Genomic DNA, 23,655 nt, shown 5'->3' on the forward strand with positions numbered 1-23,655 from the left:
TGCACTAGAGCAGCCCAAGAGTTACAGTTCCGTGGAAAGAATTCGAATAATGTCTTTGCTAATTCTGTGAATATAGTAAGTCAAATTCAACAAAAATAATATTACCATCACAAAGACCATCGGGGATTTCCTGAACCTGCTTATTCCCTGGCAATTCCCGGGCAAGGGACACATCAGATCTCAAGTTTATTCTGAGTTTCAAAGCCACCCAGTTGCCTTCAAATACTGGGGGTTCTTGTATGGGCTTTGAGAGTCTCCTACCTTGGGAAGAGGGCAGCTTGCTATTCACCCCAACTAATTTGTATTGAGCTCTAATTTCTAGTTTGCCTTATTTCCCACCAGTACAAAAATTTCTTCTCATCACCCAGAAGCGTGAGGATGCAAGACAAACAAAGGATCAGAGGATGAGGGAGAGGAAGGAGAACAAAGTGGCAGTAATAAAAGGTTATTTCGGTAGTGCCTGGCTGTACGCATGATTCATAGGTAGTGAAGCAGTCACTTTAGTAAATGGGACTTCCTGCTTACCAGGCAGTAACTTCTTTACAGATTTCTATAGGTGAGATAACAGGATGGTTTATAAGGTGAGAGTAGAAGGAAGATGATGCAGGGCCCGTGTGGATGCGGGCACTTATGGAGAATGGAAATGTTTGGGGGGAAATGGAGAAGAGTGTGAGTGAGGCTGCTGTCTGAATATGAGTGAAGGGTCACTTAGGGAAAGAGTGAACTGAGAAGGGCTTTGAAGATAAGGACAGAAGGATTGTATTGGTGGAGAGGTGGGATGGTTCGAGCGGAGGTGAGAGAGGCTGACAGGCAGTGATGAGACAGGGGCAGAGCTCAGCCATGCTACAAATGGGTTGAACAGTGTTGGACAGGGAGTAGCTAATCCTGACAGAAAGTGGGGGGAAGATTCAAAGGTGTGCATGGCTTAGTAGAGACCAATCGCAGAGTGGTCAACAAAGAAAAACGGGGCAGAGTAAGCTTTCCATGTGTGCAGTTATTCCAGCACAGGGTCATCACATGAATAAGTCTTGTCAACATCTTCTGGGTGCAGTGAGAAAAAACGTTACCAACTTCCCTCTTAGGCTGTAACCTGTTTTCCAGTGTGTGGAGGGAAAACGTGAACAGTTCAGATCTCTTTTTGCCCCCCAAAAACTGTTTAAGAATGGTCACCGAAGTGCTCATGGGCTGTTTTCTAACAGACCATCAGCTTTACTCTTTGTAATCTAGCTTTTAGTAGAAAGACCCACTATAACTGCAAACTGATGCAAACTTTTCCAAGGTCTCCTTTAATAGACCTTAACCTCTTTTCAGCAATTCTGGAAAGCCAACAGCCCAGTTGATGACATTTATAATCTACTTCTCTAGCACCTGAGAGAAATGACAGTATTAACCTAGCTTTCCCTCCCCAAAGAGGTGACAGCTCCTTGTTTGGTCTTATGTCTCCTGAGGCTGACAGCCTGTAAACTGGTTTTCCATCATTGAAGCGAATGACGGCCTTTAACTGGGAGCCAGAGGCTACAGGCACTACTCCATCACTTTAGAGGATGACCAGTATAACCAGTTTTCAGTCCTTCAGGATCACGACCTGCACCTCTTCGCTGTCTTTTCTATGTTTGAAGAAATGACCTACCTTGGAAATTTGCATCCCAGTCTTTCAAGACAGGATAGTCCTTATTCTAATTTCCATGTCTATCTTTTAACCAAATAATTTATGGCAAAACACTTTAAAGTATTGTCTTCACTGTGGCAATGCACTGAATTATTGTTCTGCCCACACAAAGAAAAGAAGCAGCAAGTCAAAGATTTAGCAATTTGGCATTGAATTCTGTCACTTGGCAGCAGAAAACTCTTCGTGTTGAGAGGCGGCTGCCCCCAGAGTGCCCAAAAGAGGGGGAGGCTGTCATCTCCCAAGCTCTCTCCTCAGTCCCTCTCCTTCCACCATCTGTCTGTCAGCACACTTCATGAATCTCCAAATATTGTTTCTCACAGATTTTTAAAATGCTGAATTTTGAAGACTGTCAGTTCAGTCCCTACATGAACACACACAAAACCCAAAGAGAAGGCAACTGTATGCATGCGTGCATGTGTGTGTGCATGTGTGCATGTATCTAAAGGGATTTCAGAGAAGGAAATTACATTCTTAGAAATTCATTACTGCTGCCAAACTTATTGTTTCTTCTGTTAAAGACCAGTTGGGAAAAAAAAAAAACACTAAAAAGTGTCTGTCGCAAAAGGCGATGTCCAATGCATTTGACCATGATGGTCAAGGTTCTTTAGTGTCTCAGCTGCTGTTCTTCTGTTGAAGTTGTTTCAGATGTGCTTGTTATATAGAGTTAAAGATCAGGCTTGTGGGCTTTTGCTCCGAGAGATGATTCAATATTTTATTCAAAGTGTTTTTAAGTTTTCCAAAGATGTTTTGTCAATCCTGATTTGTTTGAATGTGACCAGGATGTATCATGTTTGCTGTAAAAAAGATGATGCCGTGAGGTTAGTAGTGCAGATGTGCCGTGGGAAAAAGGCAGTTGTCTGGAATGACTTCCAAAGCAAAGTAAGAGACCTCATCCAACTTCTCCCTCATGCTGAATGAGATACTACTTGAGTATGTACTTGAGTCTAGGCTGAAAAGCATGAAATGTTTATTGGGCCTTCAACACTAAGTACCATTATCTCAGTCGTAGGTATCTACAGCTTCTAGTGCCTACAGCCATGCGCAGTCATCAGACTATGCCTCGTGCAGTCATTTAGGAAAGAGGTAGTCCCAAGAGGACCGAGTACTGATCTCAGCTCCAAGCTCTGTTACTGGGCGGAGAAACGAAAGCTGTGGCAGCTCAAGCACTATGCGCAGCCAGGGCTGGTGCATCCCAGTCACTGGTATTTGTCATCAGCTGGTGCCCAGAGACAGTTTTAGCAATCCTCTTGGACTCCCAGGAGGGACCCTCTAGGGTCGTCCTCATTTTCCTTTGCTCTTTCATGCCCTGAATGGTTAAATTATTCTGCTCATTGAGCCAGTGCACTGAAAGGATTCAGTTTGTTTGCAGCCTGAAACATTGGTACAGCTTTGTAGCAACATTTCGAGAAAAATCATCCACGAGAACTTCAAGGTCATTCCCGATCGAAGAAATTATGTTCAGAGCAGTCCTTGGGGCCCCTGTCCAGCCTCAGCGCGGGGAGACGGGAGGTTGTGCCGGCAGGACAATGAAAGTCAATGGATTTCAGCTGGTGCACAGCTCCTCATTTGCCTTGATTTAAAGGTCCCAGTCTCAGTCCTTTATGGTGTATTTAGGCTTCCTTATAGGCCTCCAAGGGACCACAAGCTTCTTTATTCCTTAAAAGTATACCTTGTTGCTGTAATTGAAGCCGTTTTGTTACTGTAATTTCTCCCTAATATTACAGCTCTAGTCAAGTGTTCTTTCCCTCTGGAGGCATCAATTATTATGGGGTTTGAATAGGCCTCCTTCCAGTACATATACTTTTGCTCCCAATGCCAAAATCAGGTCACTGCGAGTCTCTTCCCTAATAAAACATGGTCCAGTGTTTCTTCTTTCAAACCCGATGTATAATGTGTACTGGCGACTATTCCACTTCTCACCACCCTATTTAAAACTCCTGCTGTATTTAAGAAAAACTAAAGAATACTACAGGTTTCATGGTATTTTCCACATTTTCCTCGTTTCCATTAAGATGTTGAATGTCCAAAGTCCAGGGAGAAGTTTATAGGGTTTATGCAGGTACTGAACCCATGTAGATGTGAATGTTGGTGAGGGAGCAGGGGAGGAAGCCGTAGCAGTGCACTTCGTGAAAGATGTTCAGCTGAAATGAAAATGGCGTGGGGTTCATCGGCTAACCCATGTGTGTGAACTGCAGGTTTTTCTGTAAGTTGTGGTATTTTGACAGCTGGTCCCCACAAGTCAATGGGACTCACTCAGTAGTGAGTCCTCACTGCTGTGCGCCCTGCGCCTGTTTATGAATTAATCTGCATGACATCTCTGGGGATGGGGAGGAACAAGCTCTGTACCACAGACTGAAAACCGAAGCGTGGGTTTGTCTCTCCTTTTTTTGCGCAGCCATGAGAAGCAGAAACTCTTAAGCTCTAAATGTCACCTGCAGAGTCCCTTTAAATACATATATCAACTAAAGTTTCCCATTTGCACCCAAGCTAATACTCTGTGTTATTGGATTCATCGTGCTTTATTACAAGTATTGGTTTCACAGTGTTCAAACCAAGTGCAGCTTTGCATTTTAGTGAATGATTCCCCCATGAAACCCTAAAGACGCTTAACTCAGATGGGTGTATGTAGTAGTTATCGCTGCACCATCTGCCCTAAAACTTGCACTTTTCATGAGATGCCACTGCTGGGACATCTGGCACTAAAAATATGTTTTCTGCATCATCTCACAATTGAGAAGGATGCCACGGCTGTTCAGCTCCACAGGAGATTCCTTGAAGCATCCTTCTGTTATCTAATAGCTTCTGCAATGAAGCTATGGCACTAAACTGGCCAGGGAAGGAGTTATGCTATTAAGGGAAGGCTGTGTATTTGCTTTATGGCTTGGATTGCTGTTAGAAGGGAGTGGCACTTGTGTGATGGATTGATTGATGTGTAGCCAGTCTGTCTTATATCCTATAAATCAATAGTTGATGTGATAGTACTAAAATGCCTATGTAATATACTGTAAGTCATCTTCTATTATCCAAAAGCAAAAAACCTGCAAAATCGATGCACAGCCGTATTTCGCAAAGTTTGGCATGTCTTACTGAACTGTTTCTGTATAGCTCGAACCTGCAATATACTGGGATTTCCTTCTTAATTTACAGAATATTTTCCCCCTTAAAGCTGCACACAAAATATTGTGTCTCAAGACTGGGCCGTATGAGTAGGTCATACAGTACGAGTATGTCCTACGGTATGAGTATGTCAGCGGCTTGGTGCTCCCTTCTGCTATACAATTTTTTTCGACCCTTGGCAAAAGCCACCATACGAGCCTGTGTGTTTTCTTGTAGGAGGTGGAGCTGTGCCGCATTAGCAGCCAGGAGAAGCTGGGGCTGACTGTCTGTTACAGAACTGATGATGAGGAGGACACGGGGATCTATGTCAGCGAGGTAAGGACGTGGCAATGGGGAGGAGCGTGGGAGATGCTCGTGGTGGAGGGCTGAACGTGCCAGGGAACGTAAGAGCAAGTGCTCTGAGACCAGAGTGTAGAAGTGTCGGCCGTCAGCCAGCACGTGTCACTTTCAATTCGTTTAGATTATCAGTTTAAATTATGTTGCCCAAGTAGTGTAATTATTACTAGTGAGCTTCTTTAATGTGAATGCTTTTAACTACAACTTCATAGTTAGGGAAGTACAAAGCAGTCTGAGCATGGTCTGAATTTTGAAAGCAGTCTGCCCTTATGATAGAAATCAGGCAGAGTTTTTAAGGAGAAAACACCTTCTCCACACCCTGCTTGCATTCTCCCCCTGCCACAGCCTCGGTAATCGTAACAGTGGATAATCATTATTTTACTATTTGTGGGTTTGTTACAGTTGTGGTACATACCGACATACCACAGGTGGGTGGAGAGAGTAGCTTGGGAGAGGAATATGTTGGGAAGACTAACAATATTTTTTGCCAGACAAAAACCAGAATACTGGATACTGAGATGGGACGAACCCTCAGGTTTTCATTGGCTTCACCAGCAAAACATGGCATCCAGCACGTATCACAGGGTGCCAGTGTTTCACAGGTTCAGCCCACAAGACTTCCAGGAACACTAGCTCCCTTTCAGTCTCCAGCCATTCAAAGAGGGTTGTTTTTCTGGGTAAAGCGAACTCTTGCGAGTCCAAGGTCACTGGTGATTGTCCTGCATGAGCTGCGTTTCCAATTTCTCACTTTTGTGACACATTGAACCAAATTTGGACACTAGGAAAGGGTTCTTCGCTGAGAGGGTGGTCCGTCACTGGAACAGGCTCCCCAGGGAAGTGGTCACGGCACCAAGCCTTTCAGGGTTCAAGGAGCTTCTGGATGATGCTCTTAGTCATATGGTTTAGTTTTAGGTAGTCCTGTGAGGAGCAGGGAGTTGGACTCCATGATCCTGCCAACTTGAGATATTCTCTGATTTTGTGATTCTAAATTCTGAGCGAAGCTCATGGACAGAGGCAATCAGTAGAGAGAATTCTCCTACATATCAGTGAACGGGGATGAAGGCAAGATTGCACGTTCGCAGGCCAGCAGCAATGTCAAAGAAGCAGAAAAGCACAGCCTTGGAACAAGAGTGAGGAATTAATATAAGACTACCCAAGAATAAGTCTTCCACCAGTTGTATAAACGCTGCTGTTAAAGTCTGTTTGACCTTGTGAGGACAAAGAAAGTGCAGGAATCTCTTAATACACTCCAGGATTTTATCTGAAATGTGCTGGTTTTCCTACATGGCAGAAATTTCTCAGACCTTTTAACGTGAATGTAATTATATTGTCTTTCGTACTTGATTAAGCACTTCAGAATCATTTTTTTTTTTCTGTGACAATGCACAAGAAGGAAATAATATCTAACAGCTGTAAAGGATGTAACCTGCAAACCAAATGCTCAACACAAATGTTTGGTTTGAAAAAATAGCTTATGGCATGACGAGGCAAAATAAATGATTTAAGATAACCATCAAGTGAAAGGTGATAGATCGAATTGCCCTGCAATGAACAGTAGGTCATTGCTCAGGGATGAGCTATCGTGACTTTGATAAACTGTTAATAGAGCCCTAAACATCTATTTAGGTTAAACTAACTTAAAATTAACTGACTCAGACCAGGAACGACATACAATACCTGTGAGTGATCTATACAATATAGATCCTTTGGGGTTTTTTGCTGTTTCCTTGCGAGCTGCAAAATTCCAGAGGAAGTAACAGATTGATAACTGAGATAATCATTTAATAGTAAATGTTTCCATGAAAGAAAAATAAACCTGCTCTTTTCCCAAAGACAGGCCCATTTGTATAGAGGTATCAACTGCTGCAGAAGCACCTCAGTCCATAGTGAACTTCCAGAGAAGAGGGACTCTGTCATTAATTCTTAGTGCTCTGACAGCTGAAGGTTAATGCCTGACAGTGGCATAAGAAAGTATTAATCTGAAAATCATATGCTCCCAACCCTTTCTGTCTTTAGGCTTTTATCTGAAACAAGCTCATGTGATTATTTAAAGAACCGTTGAGTTCATATGACTCTAAAGGAAACTTCAGATTGTCTGTATACAGAGTAAAAATGGTACTTTTACAAATTGTGCAATTGTGCAGCTGTTACCATTTCCAGTAAAAATCTTTCCATGTTCAGTTACTGGATGTTGTCCTGTGCAGGTTGATCCAAACAGCATTGCTGCCAGAGATGGCCGGATCCGTGAAGGCGACCGCATTTTGCAAGTATGTGACAATAGACTCTTCCTTAAACTCTTTCTTCAGACAAATGTGCAGTGCCGTGTTCTCTGTGGACTGTTAATGAGGGAAGGTAGTTCTCTTTGTTACTGTGATCGATGAGAAAATCCATGTCTGTCTGTTTTTTAACACAATAGCCGGGAGCTAGAGTGCGTGTACTGAAAAATGAGAATGACAAACTCGTTCTGGCTCATGCCCTTATGTCCCATGTCTTTTTTTGCCATATTTATTAGCAAATCTCATTTCCCCTATGTTCATCTCAGTGTCAAATTCTAAACAGGGATTCTGCAGACATAAATATGGGTGTCAGAGACTTGCTGATCATTCACTGATTGCATAAATTTGGGTAAAACTCACTTGCGCTGAGCATATATGGTAAGACTTTTCATACAAAAAAATGTGCTGTTAGTGAAGGATGATATTGAACATACTTGAGGAGGGGGTTCATTAGGCTTTTGTTAATATTTTCTTTCCTCCACCAATAAAACATTGGTTTTCTGAGTTCTTTCTAATCCACCATCTTGGCTTCTTTTCCCCCCTTTGTTTCTGTTGATCCGCTCATTTAAAGAGCTGCCCCACAGACAGGTTTGTGTGGTACGGCATAGCCCCCGTGGGTACGGGTGGCCGGCTGCTGGCTCGGGAGGAGGGCAGTGTACCTCTACAAAGAGGGAGGTCGCTAGAATAGCAGTGGATTTCCATTTTCAGCTGGCAGTGAATAGCACATTTTTTGCCCTAGTGACAAAATCGCAAAACAGCTACCAAAAATCAGTAGATTGGAAACTCTTTGCTGTACTGTAGCATTTTAGTTCTGGTTCCCAGTCGATGACCCTTGCATTTTAACCTTTTCTCACTGGAGCCCCAGAAGTAGCTCCTGGTGATGACAGGTTGCTTTTCTGTAACACGTTCCATAATTGCCCTTCATTAATTTAGGCACGTGAGCTTTCACGTTGTCACAAGATCAGCCTGTTCCTTCCCTCCCGTATTTTCATTTCTGCAGGAAAGGTCTTTGCTGAAACGTGTACCTATATCTCTTACCCTGGTATCAGCTTTGGGAATCTAACTAACACAACAGGATCTACGAGCTGGCTTACCAAGTGGCCCATCTTTTGGAGGGGAAATAATAAGTTACATTTTAATGTCAGGGCTCACTCGGGGGCTGCTGGTTTATTCTCTGTGAGGTTGGGAACGTGAAAACCTTCACAGGACGGATGGTGTTCCCCCCCCAGAAGACACAGACGCCACGGTGCGAGGGCAGTGAGCTCGTTGGTGGTACTGGGAGTGATGGGACCACATCGTGGGGTGCGGCTAGGAGAGGAAAAGTCAGTGCACTGCCTTCTGCATTTTTCTGTAAAATACCTACTGAAGAAAGCAAAGAGGATATAACGACATTTCTAACTTTCAAAAATCAGAAAAAAACCTAGTTTATTTGACAGAGTAGAAACAACTTTCATTCCTACTCTGTGCGTTTCAAAATAAGGAAGTAGAGGGTAGGTCCATTTTCTGCTCCTTTCCTTGCTTTCTAAAATTTCTGAGTGAAGTGGAGAGCCAACAGCAGTTCAGACAAATGTTCTCCAGTTCCTAATGAAATTCATTTCGATTGTGAGTAAAGACTCGAGGGGCGAGAGAAAAGCATAGGTAATTCTGCGGTCCTTTTGTAGACTGGAGCATTACTTTAATGTCAGTGCTGATATATAGCTATGAGTTTGATCATTAAAGTTAACACCCAGAGAGTTATGTGGGGTTTACTTTCATATCTGAAAACACATTGACCCTCTATCTGCTCTTATTGATGAGATAACTCAGAGAAATAGAAGGTGACAGTGCCATTATGGGGGGATTACTCTGAGGCTGGGTGAGAGCCGGATCCTTGAGCGTGGGGACGTTTTCTGTGGGTGGCGGACGGCATTGGTTAAGGCTGGGAGGGACGCGCTGCTTTGTGTATTTCTCTCAAAATTACGGCAGATTTCCTCACGTTTTTGAGGCTGAAACTGTCCCCTTCTCCTTCTCACAAACCTCACACCTCTCCCGTCACCTTCACAGTCCCCTTGAGCACCTGGGAACAGCCTGAGTATTTTACATGAAATGTTACAAAGTCAAGGGAAAGGTTTGATAAGGACGGTGCCTAAACTCCTGCTGTTTTTAACGGCGAACCTCCGGGCTGACGAGTGCTGCCCGTGGGAGCGAGATGCCGTGGGGCGGGCTGAAGTCTCTGCTTTTCGGGTTAGGGCAGCTCTGCGTTATCAAATGGTCGTCTGGTCTCCCACAGACCACTGCTATCCCTTAATGTAAGCTTTGAAGGGTCTCAGGCACTTTACTTGTTGCTGGTTAGATAATGAGGCTTTTCTTTGATCTGAATTAAAGCTGTGTTTTCGAGTCAAGGCTTTCAGGCCAAACATACGTGGAGAAATGCAACTTTCTCTTTACTTTTCAATCAATCTGCAAGTTCCCGCTGCTTTGAAATCAAACCCTTACAAGATTTTATTTCCCCCAAATATTCAGATCCTTCTGTCTTCCAGTTTTGTTTTCACCCATTTTCAAATAGACCAAGGGGTTTTTTTGTTGCTACAATGAGAATAATCCACTTCTTGTGCTGTGAACTGGACAAAACCAAATACGTATGGAAAATAAGATTTCTATTTGATTCCCTCAATAAAGGGTTTGGACAACGCAAAAAGTGTTTGTTACCATGTAGTCATGGACGTGGCTGGTTTAATGAGGTGACAGATAGGAGGAAGGTAGCGAGAAAAGCACATTCGCATTGGAGAACCACTTTTATTTTGATAAGGGGGATACATATGTTTTGTGTGGTTCTGGATACTAAGCTGTCCACACAAATATGAAATGATTAAATGGAGCAGCAATAAGCAGTGGCCTGTAAGTATTGCCTGGTGAGAGATAATACTGTAGCTCTCTAATTGGCTCACTACCAGCATACAGTGTGACTGATTTCATCTGTAGCATTACCAGTCTTGCTTCCACCAGCACTATTATCTCAGAGTGACACTTCCATTACTCTGAACGGAGAAAGATGAACGTCACCTGTCAAGGGCTGGTTAATTGTGTTGCTAGATGTATGTTACCAGGGCGCAGGTTGGACATTTATGAACATAACTGCTTCCTCTGATGTCCACCATCCTTCAACGATCGATACAGCTCTTACAGTAAGCGCATAATTGAGTGAAGGCACTTACCACTGAGGGGCTGAAGATGAGCCCGTTGCGCGAGTTTCATTGTCCATACATTCAGCACAAATGAGCTGATATCTGCCCTTTATTGTGTGTTGCTTTGTGGAAATAGAAACTAATGTGCCACTTTCATTTGTTTTCTAGATAAATGGCCAAGATGTCCAGAATCGGGAAGAGGCAGTGGCATTGCTCTCCAGTGAAGAATGCAAGAAAATTGTGTTGCTGGTCGCAAGACCGGAGATGCAGGTTAGACTAAATAGGTGCACTGAGCCAGAACCTGGGTTATACTGCACATTCACTGTAAGTAATGAACTGCTGAGAAATAGGAATGTCAAAGTTCTTGACAAAAGGAGGAAACAGATAATTGCTGAGCTTTGACCCTGTTTAACCAACAAAGAAAATAACATGGTGTTACTAGGGCTTGTTTTCCCCAAACTATTCCAGCAGGCAGAGTAAGCAGGTATACAAATCAGGCTGGCAGCACTAATATGATATTAGTAAAATATGAAGTAGAACTTGAAAACTATGTATTACTCGTTAGATGGTTCTTATTTGTTCTGGGGGTAAATTTCCCATACTTACCTCACTCATTTATAGGAACTTACACAAAGCTGTAGTTGGCCATCAGTGATGTTTCTTTTTATCCTATGCGCTTATAAGCAGGCATGTGAACTATTCATTTAGGTACCAATTATGGGACTTTCACTACAATACCATTCAGCAAACCTGGATCTAATTGTTTTCAAAGCACCTTGGTCACAAAAATGTGCTTGTATCTTGGGAGGTGCATTTTCAAAAGCTTTTAGAAACATTTCTATGGTTTTAAACATAAAACGATGCCAATGCCAAGAATCTTGCCATGCCAAGAATTTTTTATATCGTTGCAAGGGGCATATGTTAGGTTGATCATCAGACTAAAGGAAAGGTAGAGTGGAAGGAGAATACTGTTTGTACTTCCCTTTATATTCTGTTTATAGGCCATTGCAAAGCAAACGACAATATATTGTCACTGTTCTCTCCATCTGCCAACAATTCAGAGTTGGTTATGTTGCCATTTGTCTCTCATGCTATTGATCTCATATTCTCAGTCTCGCTAGCTGCATGCTTTGTATAAATTAAATTGAGTAAGTGTAATTCAGTGCCACTTGGAATCTCTACTTGCATACGGTAGTTATAAAAGATTCACAATTTCAGCATTCATTTCCTTTATGTTTTTCAGGAATCTAAACATTTCCCCTAAAACCGGTGACACAGTACAGCAAAAAAAGCCATGCGTCAGTTTGTATTGCAAAATTGTAGCCCTCACTGGAAGTTGCAGAAGTTTTGAAAGAGTTGTTTCAATATTATTCTTATTATTTTTCACTAGGATTTTGTTTTTCAGTAGGGAACAGAAACCCACCCACTTACAAAATACATGCCCAAGGAAAGTTCATTCCCTGTATTTGTTTAGACTGGTCCACATGAAAAAGTTACATCAATATGACATAAGGGGTTCCTTGGCTGTACCAATATAGCTTCCCATGTGGATGCTCCTTTCAAATTATAAAAGTGTGTTTTGGTTTGTGTTGGGGCTTTGGTGTTGGTTTTTTTGTTTATGTGTTTTAAGAACATATCCATACAAAACTGAAGAAAAAGCCATAGTATGTCAGAAATCAGGCTGTCCACAAGCTGGTTTCTGCTAGTTGTGTTGCTTTGACTCTGGTAAAAGACAGCAGGGTTAAGCAGGCTTTTATTTCTAGATAGAAAATGGTCATGGCAGTATTGCAATCTTGAAGGGTGACTGCTGAGCACATTCATTTGGTAACAGGGAAGAAAAACTTCTCTGACCATTTATTTGCGCAGTGAATACCGATGAATAATTATGTTTTGAAACAGAGCACCGCAGGAGCACACAGCCTTTGTTTAATATGTAAACAAATGGCACAGGCGTGTGAGTTCATATGCGTGTATGTGCACACACTGTATGTAGTGCACATGTATACTAAGCCATATACTATTTTTATTCTGAAAGCTGTAACAGAAGCGTTCCCATTAGTTAGGTACTGGGTCTGCCACAATCAAAGCAGAAGGTTTGCCCAAGTGAGATTCATCTTCCATCCTCCAGCTTTGTTAATCTCTGCAGTCTCCTGAAATGAGGGAAATTCAACTGCGTCCTTTATGGTAGAGGAAGGCTGTGTTTGTGCTTTCCTTGGGAAAAAAAAGCAAACAAGACAAGTAAACAAAACTAGTGGCCAGTACCAGATGTTTCAGAGAATGGTTTGAAAGTCCCATTAAAGACAAACATAAAAATTACACGTCCTCAAGAAAAAAAGCCTCCTTCTAATCCCAAACTGTTAGAGGCTGTCTTTGCCAAGGGAAATGGCAAAAGGCTTAATGTTCTTTATAAGAGGAAAGAGTTCATTGGCATGGGCAAAAACACATCAGAGCTTGTGAAGGAAACAGTGGTTTCCTTCCAGTATTCAGTCAGAAGTGCCACAGAGCATCAATCCCTTCTTGTGCGGCTTTGAACTACTACCTGCTGGTTCGGTGTAACTTCTCTGACCGGCATCTGTGGCCAGAGCTCTCCTGGCTTTGAGGCAGCGGTACTTCTGCTGGTGGTGTTGGCCTGTGTCACATTGCTCTTGCTGTCTTGGGACATGAATAGTTGGCGTTCTTGTAATTGTCTAATGCTGAGACTCTTACCTTTTAGCATCTTTTTGTCAGCTTCTTCCTCTTGTTTCCTTCAACAGCAACAAAACAATCAGTGTTTCCTTCTGCCACGATCTCGTCGTTATAGCCAGGAGTGCCACTGACCAATATTTTCCTTTTCGACGCAGCGTGCTATCCGGCCAGAGATTACAGATACAAATGGATGTGTGCCACCTGCACGCATGTGCGCAATGAACAAAATGGGAAGAATAGCATTTTAGGCCGGGGTGCCTGTTTTATCAGTTTAGAAAGACGTGAAGGGTGCAAAGTGGGTGCGGGAAGAGGATATACTCACTTGACAGAAAACATAGCATCCCCTCCTGTCCTTTTGCAACACTGTCTTCACCAAATGTCAAAGTATTATTTTACACTTGGGGAAAAAAAAAAACCAAAAAAAACCCAAACAGATAAGCCTTGCTTCCAGGCACACGGCGAGAACAAAAATAACCTCCCTTCAAGTCACCGCATCTTTCTGTCACCCTACTCTGTTTGTTTGTTTACCTGGAAGATCAATGGGAAAACGGTGACAGAAACACAACGTAAGGTTTCTATTGAGGTGGCGGCAGCAGGGCACAGCGCTGGGACAGAGGTTGTCAGAGGAAAGAGCCCGGTTGCCTCCTGGCCCTATTAGTAACGTTGCGGCTCTTTCAGCGCGGGGGCTCTCGGCGGTAATGAACATGACAGCTTCAGGATTATGCGCTGCGCCTTTCATACCTTTTGAAAGGAAATAATGTCTGTGCTGTGCAGTCTCCTTCATTACGAGAGAAAATCAGTCATACTGTTTCAAGAAAGGATAAAAGGCATGAGAGTCCCATTTTTTTTATCCTTCTTTTTCTTCTTCTCTTTTTGAGACACGAACTCCTACCGCCTGGCTTTCTGAAGAGAATCATTAGGATAAAAAGAACTAGTCAAGCATTGCCATTTGGGTTTACCCTGTTTTAGCATGTGTCCTTGCTAACATAATATAATGTACTAATGTATTCTTTGCAGCTGGAGGAAGGGTGGCTGGATGATGAAAGGAATGAATTCTTAGAGGAGTTAAACTTGGAAATGTTGGAAGAGCAGCACAATGAAGCGATGCAGTACACAGCGAACGAGGTGGAGCAGGTAGGACTGCTACTAAACGCATCATTTGAAATTTTGCTAGGTATACTTTTTTATTAAGAGTGAATAAAATGGTACGCTGTAAAATGGAGTCAAAGGCTTTGGTAGAATTCTTTCTCTAAAATGCTGTGAACTCTGGCAGACTGTAGGTAAGGAAAAGGAGAACAATAGATGCTTAGGCCCAGTATGACAAGACAGCAAGCAATTTAGGAGGCTATGATAAGTGCAGATTTCTCATTTTCTCTGAACTCTTAGAATAATATTGCTTTCCTTTTTTAATTCTGAAGTGTTTGGCGTTTATGTTGTTATATTTTATTTCAAGGTGGTTTTCTTAATGAATTGCATCAGTGTAGCACCCAGAGCTCCAAGCTGGGATAGGTGCCCCTCTTCTTGTGTGCATGCAAGGTATGAACCAGCCCTTGCAGCAGAGAGCTTGCAAAACAAGATGGAGGAGATGTTTAAAATAAACAACAGGTGTTTTGGTAATACAAGTGTATTTTTCTTATACCGACAGCACACAGCTCCGCATTTGTTTTCTTAATGGAGACAAATAAGCATATTGTTAGCATAGTCTCAGCTTGCTGCTATCCCGACTTTTACCTGCCCATATGTGCTGTAAGCTGTGTGACTGTGGCAGAGAGGCATGTGCACCCCCAGCCATACGGTTTCATCAAGGGATGGGTCTTCTCAGCTGTACTTCACTGTGGAAGGCGTAAGTGACCTTATCCACTCCCGGATCAGGTGATCTGTCAGCATGCGCACCTGTGCACAGCCAAAGAAATAAAATCCAGCTCCATCTCCTGGCTTCTGCATATATGCAGCTGGGGAGAAACTGTTTTTCCACCCACAGAAATCTGTGATTTACAGTTTTTTCCCCATTCTGAATTGCTCAAAAGCAGAGCCTGAGGCATTTTAATTTGAAGCAAAGAGGGGGAGAAAGACTGTGCGAGCCTTCCTTCTTCTGGAAACCTGGGAGCTTATTTGGCTAACAGGAGAGCTGGCTTCAAGTACCTCACCGCTTGGTCCATATTGGGGGCCTGAACGTGCATCTAGCCTCTTTCCTCCCCACCTCCCCTCCAGCCTCGAGGCTGGGCTGTCGGCTAGGTGATAGCTCCTATTAAAGCTCTTCACTGTACATAAATTAAGTATTCATTGGGACAGAGGCACTGACAGAATAATTAAGTCAATTATCTGGAATATGATGGATCGGATTACAAATCCTTGATCTTATAAGCATTTAGTTATTTACACAACGTGAAATAACTGCAGGGTCAGAGGTGAAGGGAGCCTTGCAACAGGATTTGTAGTAGCCTTTTAGTTACGACCCTCTTTTCCAGGCAGTGGGCCAAGCCTCAGTTTCCCAGGTTAAATGTGCTACCTGCTGGACTGCTAGCTACTTTGAACTGATATTTGGCATCTTGTTTATTTTTTTAACCACAAATTTTATCTTGGATAGCAAAAGATTTCCTGTCAGAAAGAACACTTGTTCTTTGCAAAGCAATTCCCTTTGCACAGTGACATTTTCACACCAACACCCACTTCTGGTAGAAATTCTCGAGCAGGTCTATCTACAAACCCCTACTAGCCCCTCACACGACGTGTTGGGACCTCTGAAATCAATTCACAGTTGTGACCTTCCACTCCCAAGTTCTTGTCAAGGCTTTTTCACTGAATTTGGGTTGCGGAGAATGTTAATTATTGAACAGTGATGTTCTGTGAAGTGATTTCACAGAACCCATTGAGATTGTTTATTCCTCACTGGGATTTTATACTATGGATAATTATTTTTTTTCCCCTCCTGAAATTTTATATTACTGTAGAAGAGAGCTACACTTGAAAAAATTATGGTCACTTGTGCTCTGTCGGTGTCTGACGTTGGGTTGCATGAAGTAATTCTAGGACAGCCAGACATTTCTTTGCCCTTCTGATGAGTAATCGAATCAACCAAATGCAGCTTGGTGTGTAATGGGGCGTCAGTAATTTGTGACAGCTGCTGTCTCTCTAGACTCTATGTAGTGACTCGGCAAGTCGGAAAACTGGTTCTTTACTCCTTGTTAGGCTGGGAAACCTAGCAGTTTCCTGAGGTGAATCACATAATCCTTTGGAGCAATGAAACCACTCTCATTGCAGCTGCCAGTGGCCAAGCGGAGTATCTTCAAGCTCCCCAGTTGGCCGTGGAGATTTCGCTCCAACACCAGCCTTGATTTTTGTGAACCAAAACACGGTCCTTTGGCTTCATAATCATCTGTCATCATGAATCTTGTGAGCTGCAGGATTGAATGTACACTATAGCAGAATATCCTTCCAAATATGAGTCTGTTTTACAGAATGCCATTTTAACATTTAGTGTGAGCTGTCACAGAAAAAATTGGTACAGTTTGTAATAGAAGAATCAAGTAGATAGTCATGTCTTTTCTGTATGTTTTTGAGGCACTCTATAGAATTCAATCAAGAATTGTATCTTCTCTGTATAGAATAGTCCAATAAACCTCGAGGAAAGAAGTAATTCTCCATTTTTTAGAACTCATTGTATTCCTTCCCCTTTACAACTTCGTGGTTCATTGTGCAGCAGAGATAACTTTCAGACAAATACCATACATTTGCCATGCAGAAATTCTTTTTGGTATCATGGAATATATCAAAACCTATTAAGAAGAGAAAGAATTGGATAAAAAAATTTCATTCTAGTTCATTCAAAGCTGAAGTACAGTGAAAATACCTGGGGGAAATTCTTTTTTGAGAGAAGCCTGTTTTAAAAGAACAGCATTGTTTGCAGAAGAGCATGTTCCCTTTTAGTGCACCAGTGAAATCAATCCCAACCTTCCCTCGTGGCTGGAATACCTCATGGCTAGCCTGCCACTGGAGATTCCTCTCGCTGTGGTCAGTCGCCCTCTCGCTGTCAGAGACTGACCGGAGAGCCCAGCGGCTCTGTTTATTAAACCCTTTGACTGAATCTCACTGCCTTCAGACTTTAGTAGCAGTCTGGGTTTTGCGTCCCAATATACATTGTAAGTTGTAAAATGAGAATAGAACAGTGCCTGAATTCCTCCAAGATTAGCCACTTTATAGGCATCAATGCTTGCTGGAGCTGAAATGCAGAATCTTTTGAGGTTCATTTATTGCTTGATTGTACGCACCGCCAGGTTCGCCTTCTCATTATCTGAGTTCTCACTGCAAAGATGAGGCCTAAGGAGCCCTTTGGTATTTGAAACAGAAGTAATTGTAGAAGAGATTGACAACATACGTTTGAAAACAAACACTTTGTTTGGAATAGATAATAGATAACACTGACAAAAGCAACGCACTGACAATGGAGACTCTCTCTTGTTTGTCAGAAGGGACTTAACCTGGAATTAGGCTTGCTACCTTTCAAAATAAAATTAAAACAATCTCATGCTGTAAAAGACTGCTCGGTCTGCACATGTTTAGGAGCTCTGGCAAGCTTGACAAGTCCAGGACAGAAATGCCACAGGCTACCTTACTTGAATCACAGTCGATTTTTTAAAAAATGTATCTCAAAAACATGCAGTACAATAAATATCTGTATTACCTTCCATTTTCTTAATTGAACTAGCTGCAAATATCCACATACTGAGGAAAGATTTAATGTGATATGGATGTCTGCTTTAGGTTGAGAAGAGTCTGATTGTACAGGGACTTGTTTCTTCCTGACAGCGAGGGGAACCCAAAGTGACTACCTGACATTCAGGTGCCTGTACTATAGACACTTATATTTGGTCAAATCAATCCCACTCATCTGATTTCTGCTAGGCTGGAAAGATGGAGTTTGCTTTGTTTACATCTTTTGTGTGTGTGTGTGTTAATTATGGATAGTGTAACTTGAGTAGAAGGCAGTGTATTATTTTCACCCAGTCTAAATTAAGTGGAATTTGAAGGAGCAAAGTTTAAATTGTTGATAAAAGCGGTGTGGAAAACAAGAGCCACTAATTCTGAAAGTGTTGATTGCATGGGCCTGAACCGTAAAGTCTGTTTCCAACACCTATACAAATAGGTACATTAAGGGATTTTTCCACAAGTGCTCAAATATATGCCTTGGTGGTGTGGCACGATGCTGGAGACATCAGAGGAAGCTCCTGTAAGCTGTATGCCTGTGCTAACACATCACGGATACGCCACCCTCTTTAGGGGGTTAAGATGGACAGAAGTTGTGCTAAGTCATCACCCTCAGGGTCCTCCTCGTTTGCTAGTGTGAATGGAGCCCTACATTTGGGACAGGCACCCAAATTCGTGGCTGTTCTGCAGGACGGCCCTCCCAGTGTCTGGTGGAGATGTTCTCCCTCGTGTCAGTAGTAAATATTTCCCAGAGGAGTAAGAAACGTGGGTTGCACAGTTGGGTCGCTGGGGTGCAGTGTTGGTGAGCCAGACTGGAGTCACTTCTCTGCTGAAAGGTTTGGGGGCAGAGGAGGTCGATACAAGCTGGAGGAGCTCCAAAGCAAGTGAGAGAAGGGACCAGAATAGCTTACGTAGTGGCACTCACCTGGAGGAGGTAAACTAGAAAAATACGAAATGAAACCTAAATCTCCAGCACTCCTGGTGAATGCCCTGGCCGCTTGACTGGTTGGGGTGCTCTTCTTTCTGGTTACTCTTGGTTTTCGTGAAGAATTCTCTAGACATTGGGGTTTTTCCTCAGTGTAAAATATGACATTTTGGAACTCTTAAAAAACAGGTGATGTGGAAAAACATTGCATTCCCACCGCTTCTCCAGCTACTCCTGAAAACAGAACTAAAGTGTTGCAGCCACTTTGGAAAAATGTTACAAGAGCCTTAATAAAAAATCTTCCAATATACTTTATATACCTTCACAGCAATGCATAAGCTGAGGAAAGAAAGAATAGATGAATGATAATTATAGAACAATTCTACAATAGTTAGTTATTTAGAGTGTAATTGGTACTACCCTTCATATTGCTTTTTCCTGTGACAACAAGATACCATTGGTTTTTAGGTGGATAAGTAGAAAGATCTGAGAGGATCTTACATGGGGAAAATACATACCACTGAATTTTTAAAACTTGCAGAGTTTTCATGAAAGTCTGCCTGTGTCCCTTGCAGTTTCAAAATCTAGTTTCTAGAAAATTCTGACCCTACAACATCAAGAAACATTGAACCTTTGCATGATCCCTTGGATAACACTGAATACATTCTGTCCTATGGCATTGAAATTCAAGGGGAGAGTTTCTCCCCATTTGGGGAGAGTGAGAGATAGTAATTGGCACATTGCCATTGTGGCTGCCAAAGCTATCTGAGAATTATGCATTTATTGTGCATTTTGTTATCAACTGCACTTTGTATGTGCAAAAGGATGAGCGTAAAATGTATGCTACAATTTTAAAGAGAAGATTTTTTTTGCAGGTGTTGTCTGACAACAAATTGCTAAAACATCTTTTCAGAATTTTTTAACTGGTCTTGTCACAGACACTGAATTCTCCTGGTGGTGTGTTTCTTTCAATATTTATTTTATTCCACTATTATATTGCATTTGGGGGGCGGAGGTTATGTTTGGTTTTCTGAGACTAGGCCATTATTTTTTTCCTAACAATTGAAGAGAGGAAACCAGATGAAGGGTGTGTGATCATGAGGTGTGCATGAAGAGAGGAGAAAGGATGAGATAGGAGACACATTTTCATCCTGTTTTACTGTCTGTCAAAGCAGAGAACAAGGGAATTATGACAGTGGCCTCTTTGAGTTTGTTTCCTTTCACTGGGTGCACTGTACCTTTTTTCTCCCTTGATTATTACTACCATTATACATAATTATGCAATTATACCTCCTAAAAGAGAAACGGTGTTTGGTTGGTGCTAGGTACACTTAGATATTTGGCTAACAGGCCATATAAATTGCACTCTGCCTCATTCTTTGCTTATCCAGTTTGAAAAATAAAAAGTGCCTGTCTCTTCAGAGAGGTATTATCTCGCATTCTTTGAAAATATAAATAGGTTGGGAATATAAATAGGTTAGGTACAATGAGTGGAGTGTGAATTAAAAAACAACAGCCTAAAAGCTTGACATTATGCCCATGGCGAGCACTCAGTGTTGTTCTACACTTAATGGTAAAAGGGTGGTTTTATTTCTAAGGAACATAAACTCTAAGTAGGGAACAAAAATGGTCTCCAGGGATGCAATGGAGAGAGGTCTACTTGAGCAAAATCCTAGAATTCAAAATGAAGAGTCTTTCAGAAGAAGACAACTGAAAACAAGAAGTGTGAGAGTGGGCCGTGGAGGGTGTAGTGGAGCAGACTAGTCCTCTGCAGGTTTCAACCCTGCCCGCCTCCATGGAGCAAACAAGGAGTTCACTTGTTAAAAAAAAGCAGTACTCTTTTTGCACCCTCTTAGATGGTACTAGTCATTGTTTGATTGGCTGCTTGCTCTATTTTTTTTGAAGTGATACCAGTACTGAAGCTTTTTCCCAAGTTTGAGAAGATTTCAGCTCCATCAGTCTCTGGCCATAATCCAGAATCAAAAACAGTGCACCATCTGGTGATCATTATCTTTAAGCGCTGCAAAGAGATGGCTTAGCTAGAGAGGGAAATATTTCTTTCCGGACTTTAGAAGATATGTCACTAGTGCTGTGATTCATCTATTCCACTCGGTATGGCCACCACAGCATGACTCTCAGAAATGTTTAAAAGCTATGAGCAGTAGGAGTGCCGTTTGGTGATCTGGTTTAATTCAGCTTAAATCAGATCCCAGCTGTTTAAGCAAAACAGAGCCGGAAAATATTCTCATGTAATACAGTCTGCATTTGATAATCATTTTGGTTTGCTCATTTTTTTAGCCAAAGAAACATGAAGAGGAGGATGGCACTACAGACACTGCAACCTCATCATCCAACAATCATGAGAAGGACAGTGGGGTGGGACCTACAGATGAAAGTCTGCGTAATGACGAGAGCTCGGAGCAAGAAAACGCACCTGAGGAGCAGAACAGCACTACCCTGCAGAGCAAACGGGAGCTGGGCCACAGCCAAGATACGTTAGGAAGTGTCGAGCTCCAGTGCAATGAAAGCTTTGTGTCTGGGGAATACATTGAATCGGATTTCATAGGAAACCCAGAGGAGGAATGTGAAAGGTTTCGGCAGCTGTTGGAACTGAAGTGCAAGATTCGGAACCACGGGGAGTATGACCTGTATTACTCGAGCAGCATGATAGAGTGCAACAGGAGAGAGCAAGATGGAGTGGAGCATGAGCTGCAGCTACTCAATGAGGAACTGAGGAACATTGAACTCGAATGTCAGAATATTATGCAAGCTCATCGGCTCCAAAAGGTGAGGGATCAGTATGGAGACATTTGGGCTTTACATGACGAAGGGTTCAGGAATTACAACACCAGCATAGATGTACAAAGAGGCAAACTGGATGACATCATGGAGCACCCTGAGAAGTCTGACAAGGACAGCTCCAGCGCCTACAACACGGCCGAAAGTTGCAGGAGCACTCCGCTGACAGTGGAGCGATCCCCCGATAACTCTCTCCAGAGGATGATCAGCATAACCAACAGGAAAAACCTGAGGAGCACAATTGTGGCTAATCAGTCATCCTCAGGACAAAGCAACAGGGAGACAACCTCAGCCAAAACCAAGCCCACTGAGCAAAACGGTGCTGCTGAGAACGCGGTGCTGGCATCAGAAAGCAGCAAATTCACAGACCAGGAAAAGCAGAGCAGCGAGCACATTCCCTACCTGTCTCCATATCACAGCTCTTCTTACAGGTACGGGAATATACCTGCTCATGCAAAGCATTATCAAAGCTATATGCAACTGATCCAGCAGAAGTCTGCTGTGGAGTACGCCCAGAGCCAGCTCAGCCTGGTGAGCATGTGCAAAGACTCGCAGAAGTGCGCGGAGCCCAAGATGGAATGGAAAGTGAAAATAAGGAGTGATGGGACAAGGTACATCACAAAGAGACCAGTTCGAGACAGAATCCTGAAGGAACGTGCCTTAAAAATTAAAGAGGAGCGCAGTGGGATGACGACAGATGATGATACGATGAGCGAGATGAAGATGGGTCGCTACTGGAGCAAAGAAGAGCGCAAGCAGCATTTGGTGCGAGCTAAGGAGCAGAGGAGGCGGCGGGAGTTCATGATGAGGAGCAGGCTGGAGTGTCTTAAGGAAAGTCCGCAGAGTGGCAGCGAGGGCAAAAAGGAAATTAACATTATTGAACTGAGTCACAAAAAGATGATGAAAAAGAGAAACAAGAAAATCTTGGACAACTGGATGACAATCCAAGAACTGATGACACACGGTGCTAAATCTCCAGATGGCACAAGAGTGCACAATGCCTTTTTATCAGTTACTACTGTATGAACGCAACTTCTTTCAGAGAGTATACTACCAGTTTAGGTAGAGTACGATTGCCTCGTTCAATGTGGCATTTTTATATATTTTGTGACTGTTCATAGTTTGACCTTTTTTGTAAGCAAAATTACCTGGTAATTTTTCATTTGTTTTTCATATAACGGTACCTTCTTTATCTGGCAGTCTTTCTTTATCCTGCAATATATTCATATTATTCATTTGTAGAAAAAAAAAAAAAGAAAAAGAAAAGCAAAACAAAAAAAGTGGAGAAGCCAATTAATGTCTTAACCTAATACATAGCCTGTAAGTTAAGATCTGGATTTATTTCTCTAGTTTTTGTTGTTTTCTACTTTAGTTACAATACCAAACCAAAACGCTTTATACTGTATCCTTGGCTTAACAAGTTTTAACATTTTACATCTTAGATTGCATCTGTTTATACATCATATGCCACATCCCATCGTATAGATAAGAATGACATTTTTCCAACTACACATTGTACAGTACCTTTATTCTGTAAATTGCAATTGTATTTGTCCAAGTAAAGTGTAGGTGGGCAATTCTCCTGTGTTATGTAGTGGCATTGGTCATGTAGCTGGGCAGTATGTGATAATTGTGAAGATGAAAGAGAAATAAATTATTGCTTATCTTTAAGAAAAAAAAAGTCACGAGTTCTTTGATTTAAATTGAGCATTTGCCTTTAAAGTATGAGTCATTTCACTATGCATGATATTTACAGCATATAGAGATTTCAAAAACATGGGACACAATTCCATAGACTAGTTCTTATGAATTAGCATTTCATTTTGCAGAACGTATAGCAGTGAGTGGGTCTCTCTGGCTTTTTCTTACCTGCTATTACTATTTGGTTGATTGATTCATTGATACATTACTGTGTTGTATGCTGTCAGGTAACCACTGTGGGTCCTTTCCCTGCCTGAGCTTGATATTTGTTCTGCACAT

At 42.3% G+C, this 23,655-nt stretch overlaps 1 protein-coding gene across 6 annotated transcripts in view; it reads left to right on the forward strand.

Moving 5' to 3' along the window:
• The window catches only part of PDZRN4 (PDZ domain containing ring finger 4), a 281,627-nt gene extending 258,297 nt beyond the window's left edge, over window positions 1-23,330 (forward strand). For all 6 annotated transcript variants that reach the window (XM_030016056.2, XM_030016054.1, XM_041123915.1 and 3 more), the window contains 5 exons: window positions 5,003-5,101; window positions 7,327-7,389; window positions 10,731-10,832; window positions 14,265-14,381; window positions 21,175-23,330. In XM_030016056.2, coding sequence (XP_029871916.1) covers window positions 5,003-5,101; window positions 7,327-7,389; window positions 10,731-10,832; window positions 14,265-14,381; window positions 21,175-22,701 — 1,908 coding nt within the window. In that variant the 3' untranslated portion in view covers window positions 22,702-23,330. The remainder of the gene's footprint in view (window positions 1-5,002; window positions 5,102-7,326; window positions 7,390-10,730; window positions 10,833-14,264; window positions 14,382-21,174) is intronic.
• Window positions 23,331-23,655: the final 325 nt, after the last annotated feature.

Source organism: Aquila chrysaetos, chromosome 5 (genome assembly GCF_900496995.4).
Source record: "Aquila chrysaetos chrysaetos chromosome 5, bAquChr1.4, whole genome shotgun sequence".
In the NCBI taxonomy this organism is placed as follows: Eukaryota; Metazoa; Chordata; class Aves; order Accipitriformes; family Accipitridae; genus Aquila; species Aquila chrysaetos.